This window comes from Oncorhynchus mykiss, chromosome 22, assembly GCF_013265735.2.
Source record: "Oncorhynchus mykiss isolate Arlee chromosome 22, USDA_OmykA_1.1, whole genome shotgun sequence".
Taxonomy (NCBI): domain Eukaryota; kingdom Metazoa; phylum Chordata; class Actinopteri; order Salmoniformes; family Salmonidae; genus Oncorhynchus; species Oncorhynchus mykiss.
In genome coordinates this window covers 38,519,528-38,539,567 of record NC_048586.1, presented here as the reverse complement: position 1 = coordinate 38,539,567, position 20,040 = coordinate 38,519,528, and the positions used below count along the sequence as shown (strand labels likewise).

Below are 20,040 nucleotides of genomic sequence, written 5' to 3'. Positions count from 1 at the left end.
TATGGATTCATTATCTCATTTACTGAAGAGGCCTATGGACAGGTGTTATGGATTCATTATCTCATTTACTGAAGAGGCCTATGGACGTGTTATGTATTCATTATCTCATTTACTGAAGAGGCCTATGGACATGTGTTATGTATTCATTATCTCATTTACTGAAGAGGTCTATGGATGTGTTATGGTTTCATTATCTCATTTACTGAAGAGGCCTATGGACAGGTGTTATGGTTTCATTATCTCATTTACTGAAGAGGCCTATGGACAGGTGTTATGGATTCATTATCTCATTTACTGAAGAGGCCTATGGACGTGTTATGTATTCATTATCTCATTTACTGAAGAGGCCTATGGACAGGTGTTATGGTTTCATTATCTCATTTACTGAAGAGGCCTATGGATGTGTTATGGTTTCATTATCTCATTTACTGAAGAGGCCTATGGACAGGTGTTATGGTTTCATTATCTCATTTACTGAAGAGGCCTATGGATGTGTTATGGTTTCATTATCTCATTTACTGAAGAGGCCTATGGACAGGTGTTATGGTTTCATTATCTCATTTACTGAAGAGGCCTATGGACAGGTGTTATGGTTTCATTATCTCATTTACTGAAGAGGCCTATGGACAGGTGTTATGGATTCATTATCTCATTTACTGAAGAGGCCTATGGACAGGTGTTATGGTTTCATTATCTCATTTACTGAAGAGGCCTATGGATGTGTTATGGATTCATTATCTCATTTACTGAAGAGGCCTATGGACAGGTGTTATGGTTTCATTATCTCATTTACTGAAGAGGCCTATGGATGTGTTATGGTTTCATTATCTCATTTACTGAAGAGGCCTATGGACGTGTTATGTATTCATTATCTCATTTACTGAAGAGGCCTATGGACAGGTGTTATGGTTTCATTATCTCATTTACTGAAGAGGCCTATGGATGTGTTATGTATTCATTATCTCATTTACTGAAGAGGCCTATGGACAGGTGTTATGGTTTCATTATCTCATTTACTGAAGAGGCCTATGGATGTGTTATGGTTTCATTATCTCATTTACTGAAGAGGCCTATGGACAGGTGTTATGGTTTCATTATCTCATTTACTGAAGAGGCCTATGGATGTGTTATGGTTTCATTATCTCATTTACTGAAGAGGCCTATGGACAGGTGTTATGGTTTCATTATCTCATTTACTGAAGAGGCCTATGGACAGGTGTTATGGTTTCATTATCTCATTTACTGAAGAGGCCTATGGACGTGTTATGTATTCATTATCTCATTTACTGAAGAGGCCTATGGACGTGTTATGTATTCATTATCTCATTTACTGAAGAGGCCTATGGATGTGTTATGGTTTCATTATCTCATTTACTGAAGAGGCCTATGGACAGGTGTTATGGTTTCATTATCTCATTTACTGAAGAGGCCTATGGACAGGTGTTATGGTTTCATTATCTCATTTACTGAAGAGGCCTATGGACGTGTTATGTATTCATTATCTCATTTACTGAAGAGGCCTATGGACAGGTGTTATGGATTCATTATCTCATTTACTGAAGAGGCCTATGGATGTGTTATGGTTTCATTATCTCATTTACTGAAGAGGCCTATGGATGTGTTATGGTTTCATTATCTCATTTACTGAAGAGGCCTATGGACAGGTGTTATGGATTCATTATCTCATTTACTGAAGAGGCCTATGGACAGGTGTTATGGTTTCATTATCTCATTTACTGAAGAGGCCTATGGACGTGTTATGTATTCATTATCTCATTTACTGAAGAGGCCTATGGACAGGTGTTATGGATTCAGGTACAAACTCTCTGTTTAGATAGTGGATGAGATATACCTTCACACACACACGACTGGCACCACCTGGCATCTGTAAGGTCAGAACAATTAAACACAGCCTCTCCCTCCTTCCCCTCCCCCCTTTAGTAATGTGTTGTAGCAGGTGTTCCCTGTGGTCTAAGACCAGTAGATTTAGCTTGTCCTTTCAACACAACGCCTTCTCATGTAATCTCATAGCCCACTAATTCCTGCTTTGTTTGGCTCATCGGCTTTTAGAAGTCATGTTTGTCTCTGAGGACATTGTTGTATTATTCATTTGACGTTGGGTGAGAGGGGTAGGGGGGGGCTGGGTGAGAGGGGTAGGGGAGGGCTGGGTGAGAAGGGTAGGGGAGGGCTGGGTGAGAAGGGTAGGGGAGGGCTGGGTGAGAGGGGTAGGGGAGGGCAGGGTGAGAGGGTTAGGGGGGCTGGGTGAGAGGGGAGGGCTGGGTGAGAGGGGTAGGGGAGGGCAGGGTGGGAGGGTTAGGGGAGGGCTGGGTGAGAGGGTTAGGGGAGGGCAGGGTGAGAGGGGTAGAGGAGGGCTGGGTGAGAGGGGACGGCTGGGTGACAGGGGTAGGGGAGGGCTGGGTGAGAGGGGTAGAGGAGGGCTGGGTGAGAGGGGACGGCTGGGTGACAGGGGTAGGGGAGGGCTGGGTGAGAGGGGAGGGGAGGGCAGGGTGAGAGGGTTAGGGGAGGGCTGGGTGAGAGGGGAGGGGAGGGCTGGGTGACAGGGGTAGGGGAGGGCTGGGTGAGAGGGGTAGGGGAGGGCAGGGTGAGAGGGGTAGGGGGGCTGGGTGAGAGGGGTAGGGGAGGGCTGAGTGAGAGGGTTAGGGGAGGGCAGGGTGAGAGGGGTAGGGGGGCTGGGTGAGAGGGGTAGGGGAGGGCTGGGTGAGAGGGGTAGGGGAGGGCAGGGTGAGAGGGTTAGGGGAGGGCTGGGTGAGAGGGGTAGGGGAGGGCTGGGTGAGAGGGGTAGGGGAGGGCTGGGTGACAGGGGTAGGGGAGGGCTGGGTGAGAGGGGTAGGGGGGCTGAGTGAGAGGGGTAGGGGAGGGCAGGGTGAGAGGGGTAGGGGAGGGCTGGGTGAGGGGGTAGGGTAGGGCTGGGTGAGGGGTAGGGGAGGGCTGGGTGACAGGGGTAGGGGAGGGCTGGGTGACAGGGGTAGGGGAGGGCAGGGTGAGAGGGGTAGGGGCAGGGATGGATGAGAAGGGTGGGGTCAGGGATGGATGAGAGGGGTGGGGGCAGGGATGGATGAGAGGGGTAGGGGCAGGGATGGATGAGAGGGGTAGGGGCAGGGATGGATGAGAGGGGTGGGGGCAGGGATGAATGGAAGTGTGTGTGTGAGGAATGGATATCAAACTCATAGAGAGAAGCTGGGACTAGATGGTACAAGTCTACCTCCCACTGGTAGTGTGGTGTTACTGCACCTACTCTAGGCTACTGTGGTCTTCTTGTGTTGTGGATCATTATCATTCCCCACTCAACCTTGCCTCTAGCCTGGTCTGAAAAAAACGCATCTAGCCCCTTCCCCTTTTCCTAAAGCCTATTCCTAAAGCCTAACTCTGGAGAAAAAGCTGAAGGAATTAGATATTATATAGTTTACACTTATCTGATGCTTTCGTATAGTCGAATGTACCTTTATCACGTCTCTCTCTCCCCTCCCTCCCTCTTGGTTGCTCTCCCCCTCCCATTCCCTCACTCTCTCTCTCTCCCCTCCCTCCCTCTTGGTTGCTCTCCCCCTCCCATTCCCTCACTCTCTCTCTCTCCCCTCCCTCCCTCTTGGTTGCTCTCCCCCTCCCATTCCCTCACTCTCTCTCTCTCTCCCCTCCCTCCCTCTTGGTTGCTCTCCCCCTCCCATTCCCTCACTCTCTCTCTCTCTCTCTCCCCTCCCTCCCTCTTGGTTGCTCTCCCCCTCCCATTCCCTCACTCTCTCTCTCTCTCCCCTCCCTCCCTCTTGGTTGCTCTCCCCCTCCCATTCCCTCACTCTCTCTCTCTCTCCCCTCCCTCCCTCTTGGTTGCTCTCCCCCTCCCATTCCCTCACTCTCTCTCTCTCTCCCCTCCCTCCCTCTTGGTTGCTCTCCCCCTCCCATTCCCTCACTCTCTCTCTCTCTCCCCTCCCTCCCTCTTGGTTGCTCTCCCCCTCCCATTCCCTCACTCTCTCTCTCTCTCCCCTCCCTCCCTCTTGGTTGCTCTCCCCCTCCCATTCCCTCACTCTCTCTCTCTCCCCTCCCTCCCTCTTGGTTGCTCTCCCCCTCCCATTCCCTCACTCTCTCTCTCTCTCCCCTCCCTCCCTCTTGGTTGCTCTCCCCCTCCCATTCCCTCACTCTCTCTCTCTCTCCCCTCCCTCCCTCTTGGTTGCTCTCCCCCTCCCATTCCCTCACTCTCTCTCTCTCTCCCCTCCCTCCCTCTTGGTTGCTCTCCCCCTCCCATTCCCTCACTCTCTCTTGCTCTCTCTCTCTCTCCCCATTTATCTCTCCACAGGTGGACTGGGAGAGTAATGGAAGTTTGGTGAAGAAGCTGTCTTCCATTAAGGAAGATGAGGAGGGTGATGAAGAGCAGAGCTCTGTGTCGCGTGCCCCTCGTTCCCCTCGACGTCTGACCAGGGTTCTCAACTCGCCCCTGCGTTCGCCCCTGCTGCACCCTCGACCCTTCCGCCCCCCCTCAGAACACACCCGCCCCCCCACTCTGCAGATACCTGTGGTCAGCTTCAGCAGTGCGCCACTGGAGCTCAGTCCAAGGTAGGGAAATCACAGACTCAGTCATTCTACACACACACACAAATCACACATGCACGCACACAAAGTTTTGCAACCAATGGGTCGTTCCACGTAAATATACATTTTTCACCAATATTGAATTTTAAAATCCTGTTATATTAAATGAAGTGCCCTTTAATATAGACCACATGGAGAATACAATCGAATCAGATTTGTTCTGTTTTATGAATGAAGGCTTGCTAAAGTGCTAAAATTCTGCATTTTGTCATGTCCCTCCGTCAACCCTGTTTCACTTCTAGGACGATTTCAACCCACTTAATCCAAAAATATCTCCAACATCATTGTAAAGTCCTAGTTAGTCTGTTGCTTTGACAAAGTCAAAGTCTGAAGATGATTTATTTCATGTGATTAATGTCTGTCCCTCATGTTAAGGTCAACCCTGTTACATGAACTGAACTCGGGTTTAATATGGTGAAACTATTCCTTTTTTTTCTCAAAATAAAAATGGAAGATCTAATAGTCAAATCATAGTGTAAAAGCAGGTGAGCTGGTTCTACTTTTTTTGTAAAATTTCTGGTGTTTTGTGGAAAACTGAGCGCGACAGAGTGTAACAAGTCAACGCCATTACTCATAAATAGACAGGCTAGAAATGTTTTAGCAATTACATTTTTGGGGTGAAGCTTGCAGTCAATTTACACTCCCTGTTCCACCTAACAAGCTTATATTCCCTCTGTAACAAGAGGATTTATGGCTGATTTAATATTAAATCGTCAACCATGTTACAGTCAACCCTGATACGGTCAACCATGATACGGTCAACCGTGATACGGTCAACCCTGCAGTTAATATAGTATTGTTTTTATTTAATATCTCGAGATGGGAAATGTAGTTTTTTTATGAAGTTGAAAATGTGTTCTTTATGATAGAATGTTAAAATTAGGTGAAATCAAGTTTTTGTTGTTGTTGCGAGTTACACTCAAAAGGCACTGAATTGGTGGAACGGGTAGAGTAGAGAGGACGAGAAATGGAAATGGGAGAGAAAAAGGGCTGAGGAAGCAGGGCTTGAATTGATGGAGCTCAACTTCCTCCACAACACTGTTGGTGTGTTTATTCATCTTTATTCCCCTCTTTCTTTCTCTCTCTCTCTCTCTCTCTCTCTTTCTTTCTAGGTTTGTGGATGGTATTGAGACAGAGAGCAGTGTGAACTCCTCCCAGAAGTTTGAGTTTAGCTCCAGGCTGGTACACAGTGGTAAACCATCCCCAGGACTAGGTAATACAACGTTTTATAGTGATTCCTATGTTGTTGATGTAAATAATATTTGTTGGTCCGTGATGTGTAATGAGGAGCAACCTGACGCTGCACTTGACACATTTATCCCAGTTACTAATAAGCATGCAACCATTAAGAAAATGAGTGAAGAGGAATTGAAAAACGGTGTGGTTGAGAGGGATGAGGCAAAATAAATGGCAATACATACTGCAAATAGAGAAATCATGTGACTAAACTGAATCAAAAGAAGAAGAAACTACACTATGAAACAAAGACAAATGACATAAGGAATGATAGTAAAACTCTTTGGAGCACCTTAAATGAAATGTTGGGCAAAAAGGAAAACTCTGCTCCATCATTCATTGAATCAGATGCCTCATTCATCACAAACCCCACTGATATTGACAACTACTTTATTGTTTTTTTTTCATTGGCAAGATTAGCAAACTTAGGCATGACATGCCAGCAACAAACGCTGACACTACACATTCACGTGTATCTGACCAAATGAAGAAAGACAAGCATTGTAATTTTGAATTCCGTAAAGTAAGTGTGGAAGAGGTGAAAAAAATGGTTGTCTATCAACAATGACAAGCCTACTAGAAAGTGTGTGCCCTCGGGCCTGGAGGGAGCAAAAGTTATTCCCCTACCTAAGGATAGTAAAGCCCTCTTTACTGGCTCAAATAGCCGACCAGTCAGCCTGTTACTAACCCTTTGCAAACTTTTGGAAAAAAATTGTATTTGACCAGATACAATGCTATTTTACATTAAACAAATTGACAACAAACTTTCAGCATGCTTATAGGGAAGGACATTCAACAAGCACATCACTTACACAAATGATTGAGGGGGCTGTTTTGTTAGACTTTGGTGTGGCTTTTGACATTATCGATCATTGTCGGTTGCTGGAAAAAACTTTTGTTATGGATTTACACCCCCTGCTATATTGTGGATATAGAGTTACCTGTCTAACAAAACATAGGGTGTTCTTCAATGGAAGCCTCTTCAACAAAATCCAGGTAGAATCAGGAATTCCCCAGGGCAGCTGTCTAGGCCCCTTACTTTTTTCAATCTTTACTAACGACATGCCACTTGCTTTGAGCATAGCCAGTGTGTCTATGTACAGTTGAAGTCAGAAGTTTACATACACTTAGGTTGACGTCATTAAAACTCATTTTTCAACCACTCACAAAATTCTTGTTAACAAACTATGGTTTTGGCAAGTCATTTAGGACATCTACTTTGTGCATGACGCAAGTAATTTTTCCAACAATTGTTTACAGACAGATTATTTTACTTATAATTCACTGTATCATAATTCCAGTGGGTCAGAAGTTTACATACACCAAGTTGACAGTGCCTTTAAACAGCTTGGAAAATTCCAGAAAATGTTGTTGTGGCTTTAGAAGCTTCTGATTGACATCATTTGAGTCAATTGCAGGTGTACCTGTGGATGTATTTCAAGGCCTACCTTCAAACTCAGTGCCTCTTTGCTTGACATCATGGGTAAATCAAAAGAAATCGGCCAAGACTTCAGAAAAACAATTGTAGACCTCCACATGTCTGGTTCATCCTTGTGATAAATTTCCAAACGCCTGAAGGTACCACGTTCATTTGTATAAACAATAGTACGCAAGTATAAACACCATGGCACCATGCAGCCATCACACCGCTCAGGAAGGAGACTCATTCTGTCTCCTAGAGATGAACGTGCTTTGGTGCGAAAAGTGCAAATCAATCTCAGAACAACAGCAAAGGACCTTGTGAAGATGCTGGAGGAAACAGGTACAAAAGTATCTATATCCACAGTAAAACGAGTCCTAAATCGACATTACCTGAAAGGCCACTCAGCAAGGAAGAAGCCACTGCTCCCAAACCGCCATAAAAAAAGCCAGACTATGGTTTGCAACTGCACATGGGGACAAAGATCATACTTTTTGGAGAAATGTCCTCTGGTCTGATGAAACAAAAATAGAACTGTTTGACCATAATGACCATCGTTATGTTTGGAGGAAAAAGGGGGAGGCTTGCAAGCCGAAGAACACCATCCCAACCGTGAAGCATGGGGGTGGCAGCATCATGTCGTGGGGGTGCTTTGCTGCAGGAGGGACAGGTGCACATCACAAAATAAATGACATCATGAGGCAGGAAAATGATGTGGATATATTGAAGCAACATCTCAAGACATCAGTCAGAAAGTTAAAGCTTGGTCGCAAATGGGTCTCCCAAATGGACAATGACCCCAAGCATACTTTCAAAGTTGTGGCAAAATGGCTTAAGGACAACAAAGTCAAGGTATTGGAGTGGCCATCACAAAGCCCTGACCTCAATCCTATAGAAAATTTGTGGGCAGAACTGAAAAAGATTGTGCGAGCAAGGAGGACTACAAACCTGACTCAGTTACACCAGCTCTGTCAGGAGGAATGGGCCAAAATTATTGTGGGAAGCTTGTGGAAGGCTACCTGAAACGTTTGACCCAAGTTAAACAAAATAAAGGCAATGCTACCAAATACTAATTGCGTGTATGTAAACTTCTGACCCACTGGGAATGTGATGAAAGAAATAAAAGCTGAAATAAATCTCTCTACTATTATTCTGACATTTCACATTCTTAAAATAAAGTGGCGATCCTAACTGACCTAAGACAGGGTCATTTTTTCCTGGATTAAATGCCAGGAATTGTGAAAAACTGAGTTTAAATGTCTTTGGCTAAGGTGTATGTAAACTTCCAACGTCAACTGTATGCGGATGACTCAACACTATACACGTCAGCTACCACAGCGACTGAAATGACTCAACACTATACACGTCAGCTACCACAGCGACTGAAATGACTCAACACTATACACGTCAGCTACCACAGCGACTGAAATGACTGCAACACTTAGAGCTGCAGTTAGTTTCAGAGTGGGTGGCAAGGAATAAGTTAGTCCTAAATATTTCAATATCTAAAAGCATTGTATTTGGGAAAAATCATTCACTAAACCCTGAACCTCAACTAAATCTTGAAATTAGTAATGTGGTAATTGAGCAAGTTGAGGAGACTAAATTGCTTGGAGTAACCCTGTAAACTATCATGTTAAACTTGGAGTAACCCTGTTAGCTATTGTTAAGTGTCATGGTCAAAACATATTGATACAACAATAGCTAGGATCGAGAGAAGTCTGTCCATAATAAAGTGCTGCTCTACCTTCTTAACAGCACTAGTTTTGTCAAACATGGACCACAGTTCAGTCGTGTGGTCATGTGCCACCAAGAGGAACTTAGAAAATTGCAATTGGCTGAGAACAGGGCAGCACGGCTGGCCCTTGTATGTACAGAGAGCTAACAATAATATGCATGTCAATCTCTCCAGGCTCAAAGTGGAGGAGAGATTGACTTCACCACTACTTGTATTTGTGAGAGGTATTGACATGTTGAATGCACCAAGCTGTCTGTTTGAACTACTGGCACACTGCTCAGACACCCATGCATACCCTACAAGACGGGGGCGGGGTAGCCTAGTGGTTAGAGCGTTGGACTAGTAACCGGGAGGTTGCAAGTTCAAACCCCCGAGCTGACAAGGTACAAAATCTGTCGTTCTGCCCTTGAACAGGCCGTCATTGAAAATAAGAATTTGTTCTTAACTGACTTGCCTAGTTAAATAAAGGTTAAATAAAAAAAATGTCACCAGAGGTCAAGTCCAGAACAGACTATGGGAGGCGCACAGTACGACATAGAGCCACTACATGGAACTCTATTCCACATCAAGTAACATCAAGTAACTCATGCAAGATTTAAAAACAGATAAAAATACTGGATCAGTGGAGGACTGTGAAGCAACACAAACAGGCACACACACACGTACAAATGGATTTTGTGTTGTAGATATGTGGTAATAGAGAAGGGGCCTGAGGGCACACACTTGATATGTTGTGAATGTATTGTAATGTTTTTAAAATGTCTTAATTTAGCTGGACTACAATAAGAGTAGCTGCTGCCTTGGCAGGAACTAATGGGGATCTATAATAAACCCCAAGAAGAGTAGCTGCTGCCTTGGCAGGAACTAATGGGGGTCCATAATAAACCCCAGGAAGAGTAGCCGCTGCCTTGGCAGGAACTAATGGGGATCCATAATAAACCCCAGGAAGAGTAGCTGCTGCCTTGGCAGGAACTAATGGGGATCCATAATAAACCCCAGGAAGAGTAGCTGCTGTCTTGGCAGGAACTAATGGGGATCCATAATAAACCCCAGGAAGAGTAGCTGCTGCCTTGGCAGGAATTAATGGGGATCCATAATAAACCCCAAGAAGAGTAGCTGCTGCCTTGGCAGGAACTAATGGGGATCCATAATAAACCCCAAGAAGAGTAGCTGCTGCCTTGGCTAGTGGGGATCCGTAATAAACCCCAGGAAGAGTAGCTGCTGCCTTGGCAGGAACTAATGGGGATCCATAATAAACCCCAAGAAGAGTAGCTGCTGCCTTGGCAGGAACTAATGGGGATCCATAATAAACCCCAAGAAGAGTAGCTGCTGCCTTGGCAGGAATTAATGGGGATCCATAATAAACCCCAAGAAGAGTAGCTGCTGCCTTGGCAGGAACTAATGGGGATCCATAATAAACCCCAAGAAGAGTAGCTGCTGCCTTGGCAGGAACTAATGGGGATCCATAATAAACCCCAGGAAGAGTAGCTGCTGCCTTGGCTAGTGGGGATCCGTAATAAACCCCAAGAAGAGTAGCTGCTGCCTTGGCAGGAACTAATGGGGATCCATAATAAACCCCAAGAAGAGTAGCTGCTGCCTTGGCAGGAACTAATGGGGATCCATAATAAACCCCAAGAAGAGTAGCTGCTGCCTTGGCAGGAACTAATGGGGATCCATAATAAACCCCAAGAAGAGTAGCTGCTGCCTTGGCAGGAACTAATGGGGATCCATAATAAACCCCAGGAAGAGTTGCTGCTGCCTTGGCAGGAACTAATGGGGATCTATAATAAACCCCAAGAAGAGTAGCTGCTGCCTTGGCAGGAACTAATGGGGATCCATAATAAACCCCAAGAAGAGTAGCTACTGCCTTGGCAGGAACTAATGGGGATCCATAATAAACCCCAAGAAGAGTAGCTGCTGCCTTGGCAGGAATTAATGGGGATCCATAATAAACCCCAAGAAGAGTAGCTGCTGCCTTGGCAGGAACTAATGGGGAGCCATAATAAACCCCAAGAAGAGTAGCTGCTGCCTTGGCAGGAACTAATGGGGATCCATAATAAACCCCAGGAAGAGTAGCTGCTGCCTTGGCTAGTGGGGATCCGTAATAAACCCCAAGAAGAGTAGCTGCTGCCTTGGCAGGAACTAATGGGGATCCATAATAAACCCCAAGAAGAGTAGCTGCTGCCTTGGCAGGAACTAATGGGGATCCATAATAAACCCCAAGAAGAGTAGCTGCTGCCTTGGCAGGAACTAATGGGGGTCCATAATAAACCCCAGGAAGAGTAGCTGCTGCCTTGGCAGGAACTAATGGGGATCCATAATAAACCCCAGGAAGAGTAGCTGCTGCCTTGGCAGGAACTAATGGGGATCCATAATAAACCCCAGGAAGAGTAGCTGCTGTCTTGGCAGGAACTAATGGGGATCCATAATAAACCCCAGGAAGAGTAGCTGCTGCCTTGGCAGGAATTAATGGGGATCCATAATAAACCCCAAGAAGAGTAGCTGCTGCCTTGGCAGGAACTAATGGGGATCCATAATAAACCCCAAGAAGAGTAGCTGCTGCCTTGGCTAGTGGGGATCCGTAATAAACCCCAGGAAGAGTAGCTGCTGCCTTGGCAGGAACTAATGGGGATCCATAATAAACCCCAGGAAGAGTAGCTCCTGCCTTGGCAGGAACTAATGGGGATCCATAATGAACCCCAGGAAGAGTAGCTGCTGCCTTGGCAGGAACTAATGGGGATCCATAATAAACCCCAAGAAGAGTAGCTGATGCCTTGGCAGGAACTAATGGGGATCCATAATAAACCCCAGGAAGAGTAGCTCCTGCCTTGGCAGGAACTAATGGGGATCCATAATAAACCCCAGGAAGAGTAGCTGCTGCCTTGGCTAGTGGGGATCCGTAATAAACCCCAAGAAGAGTAGCTGCTGCCTTGGCAGGAACTAATGGGGATCCATAATAAACCCCAAGAAGAGTAGCTGCTGCCTTGGCAGGAACTAATGGGGATCCATAATAAACCCCAAGAAGAGTAGCTGCTGCCTTGGCAGGAACTAATGGGGATCCATAATAAACCCCAAGAAGAGTAGCTGCTGCCTTGGCAGGAACTAATGGGGATCCATAATAAACCCCAGGAAGAGTTGCTGCTGCCTTGGCAGGAACTAATGGGGATCTATAATAAACCCCAAGAAGAGTAGCTGCTGCCTTGGCAGGAACTAATGGGGATCCATAATAAACCCCAAGAAGAGTAGCTACTGCCTTGGCAGGAACTAATGGGGATCCATAATAAACCCCAAGAAGAGTAGCTGCTGCCTTGGCAGGAATTAATGGGGATCCATAATAAACCCCAAGAAGAGTAGCTGCTGCCTTGGCAGGAACTAATGGGGAGCCATAATAAACCCCAAGAAGAGTAGCTGCTGCCTTGGCAGGAACTAATGGGGATCCATAATAAACCCCAGGAAGAGTAGCTGCTGCCTTGGCTAGTGGGGATCCGTAATAAACCCCAAGAAGAGTAGCTGCTGCCTTGGCAGGAACTAATGGGGATCCATAATAAACCCCAAGAAGAGTAGCTGCTGCCTTGGCAGGAACTAATGGGGATCCATAATAAACCCCAAGAAGAGTAGCTGCTGCCTTGGCAGGAACTAATGGGGATCCATAATAAACCCCAAGAAGAGTAGCTGCTGCCTTGGCAGGAACTAATGGGGATCCATAATAAACCCCAAGAAGAGTAGCTGCTGCCTTGGCAGGAACTAATGGGGATCCATAATAAACCCCAAGAAGAGTAGCTGCTGCCTTGGCAGGAACTAATGGGGATCCATAATAAACCCCAGGAAGAGTTGCTGCTGCCTTGGCAGGAACTAATGGGGATCTATAATAAACCCCAAGAAGAGTAGCTGCTGCCTTGGCAGGAACTAATGGGGATCCATAATAAACCCCAAGAAGAGTAGCTACTGCCTTGGCAGGAACTAATGGGGATCCATAATAAACCCCAAGAAGAGTAGCTGCTGCCTTGGCAGGAACTAATGGGGATCCATAATAAACCCCAAGAAGAGTAGCTGCTGCCTTGGCAGGAACTAATGGGGATCCATAATAAACCCCAGGAAGAGTAGCTGCTGCCTTGGCAGGAACTAATCGGGATCCATAATAAACCCCAAGAAGAGTAGCCGCTGCCTTGGCAGGAACTAATGGGGATCCATAATAAACCCCAGGAAGAGTAGCCGCTGCCTTGGCAGGAACTAATGAGGATCCATAATAAACCCCAGGAAGAGTAGCTGCTGCCTTGGCAGGAACTAATGGGGATCCATAATAAACCCCAGGAAGAGTAGCTCCTGCCTTGGCAGGAACTAATGGGGATCCATAATGAACCCCAGGAAGAGTAGCTGCTGCCTTGGCAGGAACTAATGGGGATCCATAATAAACCCCAAGAAGAGTAGCTGCTGCCTTGGTAGGAACTAATGGGGATCCATAATAAACCCCAAGAAGAGTAGCTGCTGCCTTGGCAGGAACTAATGGGGATCCATAATAAACCCCAAGAAGAGTAGCTGCTGCCTTGGCAGGAACTAATGGGGATCCATAATAAACCCCAGGAAGAGTTGCTGCTGCCTTGGCAGGAACTAATGGGGATCTATAATAAACCCCAAGAAGAGTAGCTGCTGCCTTGGCAGGAACTAATGGGGATCCATAATAAACCCCAAGAAGAGTAGCTACTGCCTTGGCAGGAACTAATGGGGATCCATAATAAACCCCAAGAAGAGTAGCTGCTGCCTTGGCAGGAACTAATGGGGATCCATAATAAACCCCAAGAAGAGTAGCTGCTGCCTTGGCAGGAACTAATGGGGATCCATAATAAACCCCAGGAAGAGTAGCTGCTGCCTTGGCAGGAACTAATCGGGATCCATAATAAACCCCAAGAAGAGTAGCCGCTGCCTTGGCAGGAACTAATGGGGATCCATAATAAACCCCAGGAAGAGTAGCCGCTGCCTTGGCAGGAACTAATGAGGATCCATAATAAACCCCAGGAAGAGTAGCTGCTGCCTTGGCAGGAACTAATGGGGATCCATAATAAACCCCAGGAAGAGTAGCTCCTGCCTTGGCAGGAACTAATGGGGATCCATAATGAACCCCAGGAAGAGTAGCTGCTGCCTTGGCAGGAACTAATGGGGATCCATAATAAACCCCAAGAAGAGTAGCTGCTGCCTTGGCAGGAACTAATGGGGATCCATAATAAACCCCAAGGAGAGTAGCTGCTGCCTTGGCAGGAACTAATGGGGATCCATAATAAACCCCAAGAAGAGTAGCTGCTGCCTTGGCAGGAACTAATGGGGATCCATAATAAACCCCAGGAAGAGTAGCTGCTGCCTTGGCTAGTGGGGATCCGTAATAAACCCCAAGAAGAGTAGCTGCTGCCTTGGCAGGAACTAATGGGGATCCATAATAAACCCCAAGAAGAGTAGCTGCTGCCTTGGCAGGAACTAATGGGGATCCATAATAAACCCCAAGAAGAGTAGCTGCTGCCTTGGCAGGAACTAATGGGGATCCATAATAAACCCCAAGAAGAGTAGCTGCTGCCTTGGCAGGAACTAATGGGGATCCATAATAAACCCCAAGAAGAGTAGCTGCTGCCTTGGCAGGAACTAATGGGGATCCATAATAAACCCCAGGAAGAGTAGCTGCTGCCTTGGCTAGTGGGGATCCGTAATAAACCCCAAGAAGAATAGCTGCTGCCTTGGCAGGAACTAATGGGGATCCATAATAAACCCCAAGAAGAGTAGCTGCTGCCTTGGCAGGAACTAATGGGGATCCATAATAAACCCCAAGAAGAGTAGCTGCTGCCTTGGCAGGAACTAATGGGGATCCATAATAAACCCCAAGAAGAGTAGCTGCTACCTTGGCAGGAACTAATGGGGATCCATAATAAACCCCAGGAAGAGTTGCTGCTTCCTTGGCAGGAACTAATGGGGATCTATAATAAACCCCAAGAAGAGTAGCTGCTGCCTTGGCAGGAACTAATGGGGATCCATAATAAACCCCAAGAAGAGTAGCTACTGCCTTGGCAGGAACTAATGGGGATCCATAATAAACCCCAAGAAGAGTAGCTGCTGCCTTGGCAGGAACTAATGGGGATCCATAATAAACCCCAAGAAGAGTAGCTGCTGCCTTGGCAGGAACTAATGGGGATCCATAATAAACCCCAGGAAGAGTAGCTGCTGCCTTGGCAGGAACTAATGGGGATCCATAATAAACCCCAAGAAGAGTAGCTGCTGCCTTGGCAGGAACTAATGGGGATCCATAATAAACCCCAAGAAGAGTAACTGCTGCCTTGGCAGGAACTAATGGGGATCCATAATAAACCCCAGGAAGAGTAGCCGCTGCCTTGGCAGGAACTAATGGGGATCCATAATAAACCCCAAGAAGAGTAGCTGCTGCCTTGGCAGGAACTAATGGGGATCCATAATAAACCCCAGGAAGAGTAGCTGCTGCCTTAGCAGGAACTAATGGGGATCTATAATAAATACAAATACAATCGTCTCCCCACTAGTCTGTTGCTGCTCTCACTCTCCAACACATATTTTAACAAGGAACTTACATCTCTCTGTGTGTGTGTGTGTGTGTGTGTCTGTCTGTCTGTCTGTCTGTGTGTGTGTGTGTGTGTGTGTCTGTGTGTGTGTGTGTGTGTGTGTCTCTGTGTGTGTGTGTGTGTGTGTCTCTCTGTGTGTGTGTGTGTGTGTGTGTGTGTGTGTGTGTGTGTGTGTGTGTGTGTGTGTGTGTGTAGGGATCCTGGAGCAGTCAGATATCAAGCAGAGTGTTTCTAAGCTGAGTGACGAGGTGAGAGGTTGTAGTTCGGTATCCTAGAATCCATGAATCTTACAACATAAACACACAGTAACATAACACGTAAAACACCTAACTCTCAAGTGTCTGTCCGTCTTGTCCACAGATGAGCACTCTCTCCCAGCAAGTCTCTCATCTCAGCCAGGAGCTAAAGGAAATGACCCGCCTGCTCCGGCCCCTCCTCCTTGTGGCGCCTCAGCCAATCCTGACAGCCATAACGCCCAACCTGACTCCACCCCCCAGCAGTGCCAACAAACCGTCCTCCAACACACCTCTGGTGGTCCCACCTCCAGCCCCGCCCTGCTCCCCGTCGCCCCACCCCCAACGAACGCAGTCCTGCTCACTATTGGACAGTGCTGACACGGGGAACGTGGGCTTGCCAAGTTGCCTCCTCCCAACCCCCCCTCCACAGAGGCCTCCAGCCCAGACCCAGGCTCCAATCTCCCCAGAGAGAAGTTCTAAGGACTTACCCCACTCCAACCCCCCTTCCCCTGGGACAGAAGACATGAGGGGGTCACCCCACCTCTCCAACCACACCACCTCTAGCAACAGTTTCCTTCCCTCTGCCCAGGACAGATGTACCCTAGCCTCTGGCACCATGTCCCCCTCCCTCTCTTTCTCCTTGTCCCTCTCCTCCTCCCCCTCCTGCTCTCCCTGCCAGGGTCCCCATCACTCACGATCTGGCAGCCACAGCAGGGGCCTGCTCCCCCCGCCCCCCTCCCAGGACAACACGCCCCCGCCTTCCTCCCATTGCTCCGCTCCTCCGTCACTCAGCTCCTCACCTGGAGACCATAAGCTGAAGTTGGTTTTCCCCTCTTCCTACTCCACTCCCCTCATCCCTCCCCTCCCCTCTCCTTACCCCTCGACCCTCTCCCTGGGCCCGTTCTACCTGGACTCTCTGAGGGGGGAGACGCAGGGGGGCACCAGGCTGGAGGCAGGACACCTGGCGCTGGAGATGCAGGAGAGGGGAGGAGAGAGGGGGGAGAGACGCTCCCAGATGATGGAGCACATCAGCTACATGGACGAGGAAGGGCCAGCTCTGTGACAGAGAGGCAGATTACATGCAAGAAGAAACAGCAGAGACAGAATGAAGAGAAGAGAGGAGAGTACGTAGCCCGCTCGTCCAGAATGCAACATTGAACCTGTGAGACAGACAGGCAGACAGAGATCAAAATGACTATAGGTGGAAACCAATAGCATCACTGAAAAATACCCCACCAGGACAGTAGCAAGACACCAGTTCTAACAGTACTCTGATCAGGCACTCTGGTCATGTTAAAGCAACACATCCTCCTCATCTATGGACTTCATGATGTCATAAGTGAAATGTGCATCCCTACTCCTCTTCTGGCCAAATGTTCCCAACCAACCACCCCTTCATGACATCACAGACAGTACATAGGACTGGGAATGTAAACTCTAGTTCAACCTCTGTTGTGTGGTTTCAAAATTATACTAACATCTATTGCTTGAATATCAACCACGGCTGACTTCAAATGAGGAGTTCATTTAACTTCAACTTAATGTTTCTTCAGAGTTTCTCTGCTACTTGTTATCTGGGGGTGATTTGTTACATACATCTCCACAAAGAACACACACACACTTGCACTGTGGTCTTACATTATGTGACATCCTATAAGTCTCAATCCAGCCTACACACACAATCAGTTCTCCCTCCAAACAAGTGGCCATATTCAACACAAGACAATCAGTGAACTTACAAAACACATGGAACCAACCGAAACATGAAGACAAACACCGCAGTAGGTCTGGAGGTAGAAGGGAGGGAGCCGGTGTGCCACAGAGGCCAGGTTTAGGTTTAAGAAGCCATGCATACGGGTGGGTGAGTGGAATATACAGTAGGTCTATGAGTGACAACCAGACTGTACATTGAATGAGTTCCCACATCAACTCCAGCTTTTAGGCATCCAGCCATTCGTGCCTTCTCCTTGGAAAACACACACACTGCTAGTCGTATACATCGTATCATCCCCACCTGGTGATTATGTTGTGATTCACCGTTGACCATTAAGCCATTGACCATCACTTTCATTTTGAAAGGCATTTATTTGATGTAGAACGTGTGTTAAAATCTCCTGTTGGATTCGGGTGTTCTGGCCTTTTTTCGTCCATCGCCCGTTCAACCAGAGACATCTCAGCGTCATATCAAAGCCCACACGCACCAACACAAGCACACCAGTGGAGGCTGCTGAGGGGAGGATGGCTAATAATGGCTGGAATGGCATAAATGGAATCAAACACATTTTATACCGTTCCATTCACTCCATTCCATCCATTAAACTCAATTCAAGCCATTATGATGAGCCGTCCTCACCTCAGCAGCCTCCACTGAAGCACGCACGGGCGCACACACGCGCACGCACATACACACCTGCCATGTCCGCAGCATCATCTGCATCCCATGTTTAAGTGTCAACCTCTGGATGACACAGGTTTATCCTACAAAGACAAGGCTCAGACATTGCTGAAGTGGTCAGAGGACTAATTGTACTAGCATTGTCTGGTGCTCGGTGTACTAGGTGCACTAGAGTTGTTTTGGGGGGCACAGTCAGATTGAGATACTGGTTTCTATTTTCTGTAACGGGGTGAGGATGAGACTGAGGATGAGGCTGGGGATGAGGATGCGTGAAGATGTGTTGGAGGAGAGGCACACAAAGGGTGCAGGTCAGGGGTCAAGATGTTAATGCTCGTCACAGCTAACTGCATGAGGAATGTGCTTGTTTCAGAACGAGGGGAGAGGAGGGTGGGCTTACTGTGCTGCCAGAGGTTTGGACAGGCTTAAGATGTATTTTATTAACTCTTACCAACTTTACCAGAAACACGATACAACAATAAACAAAGTGTTGTTTTATAAGATCCACGCTTCTGTAATGTTTTGTACCCGACTCTTTGTCTGTGATGTGATGTTCAGTGGTTTCACGTCCCAATTCCAAGTTGATTTAATCAACCAGGGTAATAGCCTTGTAACCAGTGAACCTCCAACTGATGCACACGTTCAGTTGTCACACCTGGGACTCGTTTTTCACCTGCCCCACATTGATAAACAACTTTGCTGTACCTCCACCTTGTCCGAGGACAAAAAAAGACAGTACTCACTGACCAAGTCCATCTTTCAGGTCTGCATATCTTTCAAAATGGTAAGATTCATTCCATCAGAGCTTCAGTGAGGTTTGAAATGTCAGGGAGAGGAAAAGTTTAGACGATTCTGAGGGGAACAAACCAAACGGCTAAAAGTAAAGAACATTTAACATTTTATCTTGTTATGGATCCATCTTAGAGCCTCCTGAAAGGTAACAGACTAGAGAGTGTCAGAGCCACTGACACTATAGTGACCCTCTACGGCCGGTTCAGAGTCACCCACTGACAATATAGTGACCCTCTACGGGAAGGTTCAGAGTCACTCACTGACACTATAGTGACCCTCTACGGGCCGGTTCAGAGTCACTCACTGACACTATAGTGACCCTCTACAGGCCGGTTCAGAGTCACTGACACTATAGTGACCCTCTACAGGCCGGTTCAGAGTCACTCACTGACACTATAGTGACCCTCTAAGGCCGGTTCAGAGTCACCCGCTGACACTATAGTGACCCTCTACGTCCGGTTCAGAGTCACCCACTGACACTATAGTGACCCTCTACGTCCGGTTCAGAGTCACCCACTGACACTATAGTGACCCTCTACGGGCCGGTTCAGAGTCACTTACTGACACTATAGTGACCCTCTACAGGCCGGTTCAGAGTCACTCACTGACACTATAGTGACCCTCTACGGGCCGGTTCAGAGTCACCCACTGACACTATAGTGACCCTCTACGGGCCGGTTCAGAGTCACTGACACTATAGTGACCCTCTACAGGCCGGTTCAGAGTCACTGACACTATAGTGACCCTCTACAGGCCGGTTCAGAGTCACTGACAGTATAGTGACCCTCTACGGCCGGTTTACCCAGATACAGGTTAAGCCTAATCCTAGACTAAGAATTATGCTCCATGGTGATTCACCATTGAAAGTGCTTTTTAGTCCAGGACTAAGATTAATCTGGGTCCAGTCCATCTACTACCATTATGGGGTGCGGCAGGCAGCCTAGTGGTTAGAGCGTTGGGCCAGTAACCCAAGCTGACCAGGTAAAACTCTGTCGTTCTGCCCGTGTTCCTAGGCTGTCATTGTAAATAAGAATTTGTTCTTAACTGACTTGTCT

The 20,040-nt window shown here is 47.2% G+C and overlaps 1 protein-coding gene across 1 annotated transcript in view; it reads left to right on the top strand.

Annotated features, from left to right (window-relative positions):
* LOC110502145 (potassium voltage-gated channel, subfamily H (eag-related), member 3) overlaps positions 1-18,696 on the top strand; it is a 205,725-nt gene extending 187,029 nt beyond the window's left edge. Inside the window, exons 12-15 of the mRNA XM_036959274.1 lie at positions 4,307-4,563; positions 5,712-5,812; positions 15,761-15,813; positions 15,926-18,696. Of these exons, the coding sequence (XP_036815169.1) occupies positions 4,307-4,563; positions 5,712-5,812; positions 15,761-15,813; positions 15,926-16,864 (1,350 nt within the window). The 3' untranslated portion in view covers positions 16,865-18,696. The remainder of the gene's footprint in view (positions 1-4,306; positions 4,564-5,711; positions 5,813-15,760; positions 15,814-15,925) is intronic.
* The last annotated feature ends 1,344 nt before the right edge of the window (positions 18,697-20,040 follow it).